The 7,128-nt window shown below is 27.9% G+C and overlaps 1 protein-coding gene across 1 annotated transcript; it reads left to right on the plus strand.

Annotated features, from left to right (window-relative positions):
- The first annotated feature begins 1,469 nt into the window (after window positions 1–1,469).
- LOC129971762 (proline-rich nuclear receptor coactivator 1-like) lies at window positions 1,470–1,910 on the plus strand. Its single transcript, XM_056085738.1, has one exon. It carries the CDS (start codon window positions 1,470–1,472, stop codon window positions 1,908–1,910), a length of 441 nt encoding a protein of 146 aa, XP_055941713.1.
- The last annotated feature ends 5,218 nt before the right edge of the window (window positions 1,911–7,128 follow it).

Genomic DNA, 7,128 nt, shown 5'->3' on the forward strand with positions numbered 1-7,128 from the left:
TTTTCTGTACTTGCACATATACATTAGTCATATGTTCACTACCATATCATGCTAGAGCAACGAATGTTCCCAATATTATTTTTGAACGTTGAAGAGAAAACAAAGCAAAAATAATACTTAAATGAAATAGATAGTTTAAAAACAAAATCAGCATTCATTCAGTATGCGATTATTTGTTTACTAAATATATCAAATTATTTTAAATTTTGAGACTTTAAAGGGATTAGAAAAATTCAATAAACAATCAATAAAAACAATCAATAAAATAAATATACAGCCCCAAATTACATAATTTCTTTTAGTCAAATTATCTTTAGGAATGAATCCTGAAGCAGATAGCCATTTGATACGAATCAATAGTTTAGTTTAATTTTACTGCATATTCTATAACAATTTATGTCGAGGATTACTGAAATCGTCAGGAAAGCTTTGAAACTCATTTAGTATTATAAACATTTCAATAAAGTTATACAGGTATCAATCAAATTCATAACTTGATTCTGATTACAGATGGTTGTTTTAATTCAATGTTTAACTCGGTTTCAACCACTCATTTTCAATAATTTTGGAATAAAAACTTAACAATTTAATTAAAATAAAATATTAACGCTATTTTCATCTTTTGAATCATTTATAAAACATTAACAGATAATTTGTGAATCATTTTTTAGTATATTGCATAATTCAAGTGTGGTATTATTGAAATAAAATAAAAGATGAAACAAAAATTTTATTTGTTTGATGTTTTATTCATATTTTAGAAAAATTCTGATTTTGTAATAAGCAAACTGCAGTTATAATTTTTTTATACACTTTTTATATTTTTTCAAGTTATTGGCGAAAGTTGGAAGGGGGAGGGAGAGTATTAATGTTTCTGTTTACTTCCGAAAGGTTATGTCAGTGAAGTATACCGCATATGCTGCAGTCACGTGCGATAGCAGAAGCTATCTCATTGGTTGGATATAAAAAGGTCATATAGAAAACAAGTACCTGTACATTGAGTAGAACAGGAAAAGAGGGAGCAAAGAGGATGTGGTAGCGTCTTTGTTGTCCGTGATATGTTTATATTTCATGTAAATAATGTATAGTCATTTACAATAGATCATTTTTATGAACTGTTCGTCTGGATGTGAGATAGTGAAGGAGTTGGACTGTGTCTTCCATCGGAAAGGGTAATTTTGTTTTGAATTTGTTTCGTTAAGTTGCTTTTTTTAGTTTGATTTACGCTCTAAAGTGTAACGGTGACGTGGTACACCAATTGTCAATTAGAAGGCTATACAGATTTGCCCAGTTTTTTTTACTAGGTGCATCTGGAACAACCTGGCATTAGTTAAACGAAGTATTGGAAAGATTGAGCAGTAATTTGATTGACAGGCTTTCTATCGCTGATTTTAAATCTGCAGAAAGCCATTGCAACAGCTGACCTTATTAGTCTGAAGTAGAGCGTTCTTTGATCATACTTGATAAAAATGATGGAAACGATCGACGGAGGCTGTAACTATATGAGAATTGTTCAGCACGGCGTTCATCTTAATTTGAATTCTGCACTATGTAGTTTGGTGACACCGCCTCGTCGCACTGTAAAAACCAAGAAACGGATGTCGACGCCAGTTGATATTCCGCAGTTGAATTTCCAAAGCCCTCCGCCGTGCAAAGCACCTGAGAATCAAAGCAAATCGCTTCCAAGAGGTTCTGCGACCAGGTATAGTCCGTCCAGACTGTCACCCAGTCAGCTTGATGGTAAAGGATTCTACGCTGGTGCCAAGTTTGGGGAGAGGCCACCCCCTACAGAGTTGCCCAAACCTCCTAATCACTGGGTGAGTGATCGAGAGAACAAAAAGGGATCAGAAGAGCTGAGCTGCATCGAAATGACAAATACTTTGAAGGTTCTATTAAAAGTTCAATCATAAATGCGTGTGCCACTTCATCAAAGAACTCTTTTTACATTTGATGCTTAGGGTTGGTTTCATTAAATATTTAAAATGCATACATTTATGGGAAGAAAGAACTGAAGAGGAAGGAACTTGTTTTTATTTGTAAAAAGCAATCTTTGAAAAATAACGAGTTTGCTCTTGTAAAATTTAATTTCTAATAATAAATTTCTCTAAATTCTGTATTTTTTAAGTCATGCAACTAAGATTTTTTTTCCCGTTAAACCTCTAATTATTTAAAGTTAAATATATGTGTTTTTTTTTTTTCATTTTATCTTTTGCAAAGTAGTAATTATTATTTTTATTTGATGAATGTGATTCTTAATATATATATGTATTCTTCGATGTAAATTTATAAAAAAAACATTTAAAAAAAGAACCAAAAAAATTAGATATTAAAAAAAATATTGAACTGTTTATTCACCATTTTTAAGTTCCAACCCTGAGCATTTTACTTAATGGATTTAATATATTTGATTAGTGTATAAATATTGAATATTTTCATCAACAAGGCTCGGATATAATGTTCTGCCATGTTTTACAAGTCTCGTGTTTGTTAGTAAATGTTTTTGTGGTTGTCTTTTTTTCTTTTTCTTTTTTTTTCTTCCAAAGTTTTAAATATGTCATTCCTGATAATATTGGATCTCTAAATTTTTTAAAATGTTTCATTGTATTTTAATTTAAGGCTGTTCTTTTATTATAAATTGATTGTATAGTAATAAAAATAATACTTTGAACAGGTATGATTTTTTGTGATAGCATTAAAAAGCCTCTAACAGAATTAGTTGACGAAGTTCCTAAAGTATTAGAGTGGTAACTTTTTTTGTTATAGGCTTTTTATATTTAATACTCAAACTTGTTCAAGTATAATTTATTACTGTGAAAGAGGGAGCTTTCTTTTATTTCATCATCTTGCAGGTTGCTGTTAATTTCATTAGTTGCATTTAATTTTTTTCTCTTTACTATCTTATATATTTTTTTAAAAATTATTTCCTCATGCGAGAAATGTAATTGTCAAAATTAAAGCAAATGGTATACTTACTATTTAGAATATTACCTAGTCTTAGTTGCTTTGCTTAATTTATGTTTCAAAATTATATTATCATTATTATGAAGATTAAATTCATAATGTGGGAGACTTTATTAATAATGAAATTTGCTCTTACAGCTAAAATTGTATGATATATCATTAGCAACTGTAAATATTCATATGTGGTCATCGTTCATGAGCTGTATGATAAGACATGTTTTTATCTTTGGAAGAATTTTCTTTATAAGAAGAATTTTTGATTCTTATGAAGTTAAATTATCGAAAATGTCTTTTTATAAGAAAACTAAGAATCGTAACTTTTTATTTTTTGCTAAGAAGAAAAGTACAATTTTAAGTAAGATAAAAAAAAACTTTTTTTGTGTAAATGGTTTAAATAAAATTGTACTTTAAGGTAAAAACATTTTCTCTCCCCCCCCCCAAAGAAAAAAAGTATGTTTCCAGTATATTAATTTTTGCAGTTTTAACAAATTTATTAGATAAGAAATTGTTTAAAAAATTAGGATATTATTTAATATATTAATAGTTCAACTTAAGAATTAGTATATTCTCAAGATTTAAGGTAGCATTCCAAATGCATACTGCATTAAATTTCTAATTCTCAATGAAGACTGGTTTCAACAAGGCAGAATTTTTTCTAAAATGGATTTTTTGTTTCTAACTTTAAAAGATAATAGCATTTGAAAGCTAATAATTATGCTAATTAGAGGATCAATAGTCATGCTTTACTAATTGATCCTTTCCGAAGTAATTAGTACTGTTTTTACTTATAAATAAACTAAATTTTTAAAAGGAAACGAAGCTTTTTGTGCAGCTTTTATATACAATATATCCAAGCCTTGTTTGTATATGACATTTTTGAATTACTGTGTTCAAATTCTTTTACAAATGGTTGCAATAGTTGAGCACAGTTTAATTCAGAAGTAAGTCACTTTTTCTCTCTTTGTTATATTGTTTTTATGCATATTAAAGCTTCAGATTTGTCAAAAATATTGTTCTGTGTCTATGTAAATTATTTTAAGGGGAAAAGAGAAATTATTTTGTAAAGTTCTTAAAATTTTATATTTGATTTATGGGGGAAAAAAATCTGTCTTCAAATTGTTGTGTTAAAAGTACTTGTTATGAGTATTTGTTGATGTAACATATATATAGGACTTATAGAATCACTGTTCTTTAATTTCTGTCTTTTCCTTTTATATTTGTAAAAAGTAAATTTGTTATCAAATGAAGGAAAAAATGTGCTGATATTAAAAATAGAAATTTATTTTTTATTATAGTTTTTTCATCAAAATTATTTTAAAATATTATATATAGATTTTCTATACAAAGTTTACATTATTTACTAGACATTCCTTTTGAATTTTACTTGCTGAAATTGCTTCTTTTTTTTTTTTTTTTTTTTGTTTCCTCCGGTGATATAATTATAGTATAGTGGTCACTGGCTGACCAAATTAAAATTTAGCAAGGGTTAATTAAAAAATATTGGTTCCTGTTCTCGTGTATATATTTCTTTTTATTTTTTTTAAATTTTTGTTCTTTTTCGTTTTTATTCAAAAGTTTGTTTTTTAAATTTTTCTATTGACTTAATTAGGCAGATATTTTTTTTTCATTGCAGTTCTTTAAATATATGGAAATTATTCAAAAACTATTTTAAAAAATTCTGATATTGAAAAGATTTTGCTCTTTTCTCTTGTCTAATTATATTCATTTCTTAAAAATATATAAAAAAATGTACAAAAAAATTGGTTTGTTGACATTTCTGAAGCTTTAATGTAAATGGATGTTATAATATATGTGACTCTGTGTGTATAATGTGCAAAATGAATGTATTTTTAATCCCTGTGAAAAGTTTAAAGGCAATGTGTTGCAAATTGAGTTTTAGTTTTATTTCCTAAGAGTGGATCATCTTTTGAGAATAATTTTTTTCTTCTCAAAATGATATCTGCGTTCATATGCTCTTAAACTACAATTCATCTCTCCGACATTTGTTAGTGCCCCTTGTTGGCTTGCTTTTGTCTAGTCACGAAGACATTTTTCCTGTACCATTTAAATGTTGTGGAATATATTTTTTATCAGCTTTTGTAATTGGTGCCAGCATGAGAGGATTTAGCTGTGATATTCATCTTTTTCTCTCAATGGAACAAAGTCAAAATCCTAAACATCAGCTGCCAAAGAATGAATCTCCATGGCGACTCATCTTTAGCCATTCCAGTAAGGAGAAGGACTGAGCTTCTTGGACTGATTTCTAGAGTGTGTGATTGCAGCAGCCCCGTTTTCAAATATCTGCTTGCAACATTCCACAATTCATACACATTGTCACTTAACGCACATGTTGGAAATGTTTTTAAACATGTGGTCTGTTGTGATCTCAAGTTTAGCGGTGCTGATATCAAAATCAAAGTGCTTTGTGACCTGCCATGCAGAGAAAAGACTCTCATTATGTATGCCATCAAGAGACACTAACTTGTATCTTATGTTGAAGTGGTTAACAGTGTTTTTTGACTGCAAGCCATCAAATTCTTAAATTAGTGCTATAGATTCCTCGCCAAAGACTTTTAATCTTTTCCCACTCTACATTTGTTTTCTGTCCATTTTTTGAAATTTTTTTTTCTTTTTTGGTTTTTATTTAGGTCTGTACTTTTACAAGACCAAATCACTAATTGTATTATACCATATCATATAAATAGATTTCAGGAAAACTGCTTATCTGTTTAAAAAAAAAATTATTTTAATATTCCTTTTGTAAAAAGTGAAATAGTATTAAAAATAACTTAATTGTTTAATTATTGAAAAGAACAACTAACATTTAAAAAAAAAATTCTTTGCTTAGATTTTTTCTTTTTTCATGTATTGAAAGATGCAATAACATGCAAATTTTTTTAAATAAGGAAATAAGCCCTTTTTGGGTGGAAATTTGCAAATTTCATTCTTTTAGCATTAGATTTTTAAAGATGTTATTATCTGGTCATAACATCCATAATCCTTGCCAAAAACGGGCCACAATGAGCCTCTTGGTCGAGGTGATACCCCCATCACTGATGGATAATAAAGGGCAATTCATCAATGTAAAGTTTAAGATTTTAGACTTTTTCTAATATATTTTGTTAATGAATTGCCCTTGGGGACCCGTTAGCCATGGCATAGCAGAACTGAATTTGATTTTGCTGATGTTAAATATTTTCCTGAGTGTTGAAGAGGAATATGTTAGTTTTTGCTGGAGTTGCCATTATCTTCTTGCTTCTTCTGTACTTCTTGCATATCTTTTCAGTGTAAAGTTATCATATAAAGTTTATGTTAAAAAACTTAGAAAGAAAATTATTCCAAATTTGAAATATTTGCCTTATTTTGTATTGCTGGTAGATGATCCACTTCTTGTAGCCTTCTGTGTTAAATTGAGATGTCGCTAATCATGATATATATTTCACACTAGTGAATTTGAATAATGCTTTTCCATTATTACTTTAAAATTTTAGTAGAGAAGAAGTTCAAAGGCTTTTGATTTTAATATTGTTGATTTTTTTTTTTTTTTTTTTTTTTTAATTTTAGGATAAAAAAAAATACAAATTCAAAATGAATTGAATATATCTGCCCATGTGAGCATTGTATTTTTTAAAGAAATAATTAGCCTGATCACATGTAAAATGCGGCAATTTTTTTTTGTGTGTGCATTTTAATTGTAAAATTATAATATAAGATGTTGCTTTAGATAAAAACAATTATGCTATTTTAAATTTAAATGAATATCTGTGATATTTTTCAGAACATTTTAATGTTATTGAATTTTTTATTGTATTTTTCGAAATTTTATCAATTTCCTTTGAAATTGTAATCTAATACCCCTCTGTCATACTTATGATCTTGTTTATTTTTGAAATTGTGGATGTATTTAATCTATATTGTATTTTTAAGCATTTTGAAGAAATAATAAAGAGTTGACCTTTAAATGAGTTATTTTATTATTAAAGGAGATTTATATAGTTGTTTTCTCTTTTAAATTAATTATTAATTTCCATATACTACGTTGGAAGAACTTGTAAATGCATTCTAAAAAGGCAGAAGTGATATAGAACTAAGGTTTTTCTGGCTAATATGTCCAAGAAAAAAATGGTAGGATTGGTGTCCTAAAAATACTTGCATATTCTTAGATAA

This window comes from Argiope bruennichi, chromosome 6 (genome assembly GCF_947563725.1).
Source record: "Argiope bruennichi chromosome 6, qqArgBrue1.1, whole genome shotgun sequence".
In the NCBI taxonomy this organism is placed as follows: Eukaryota; Metazoa; Arthropoda; class Arachnida; order Araneae; family Araneidae; genus Argiope; species Argiope bruennichi.

What these genes read in the sequence shown, in the direction of transcription:
- LOC129971762 (XM_056085738.1), top strand. Translation starts at nt 1,470, where the DNA reads ATGATGGAAACGATCGACGGAGGCTGTAACTATATGAGAATTGTTCAG.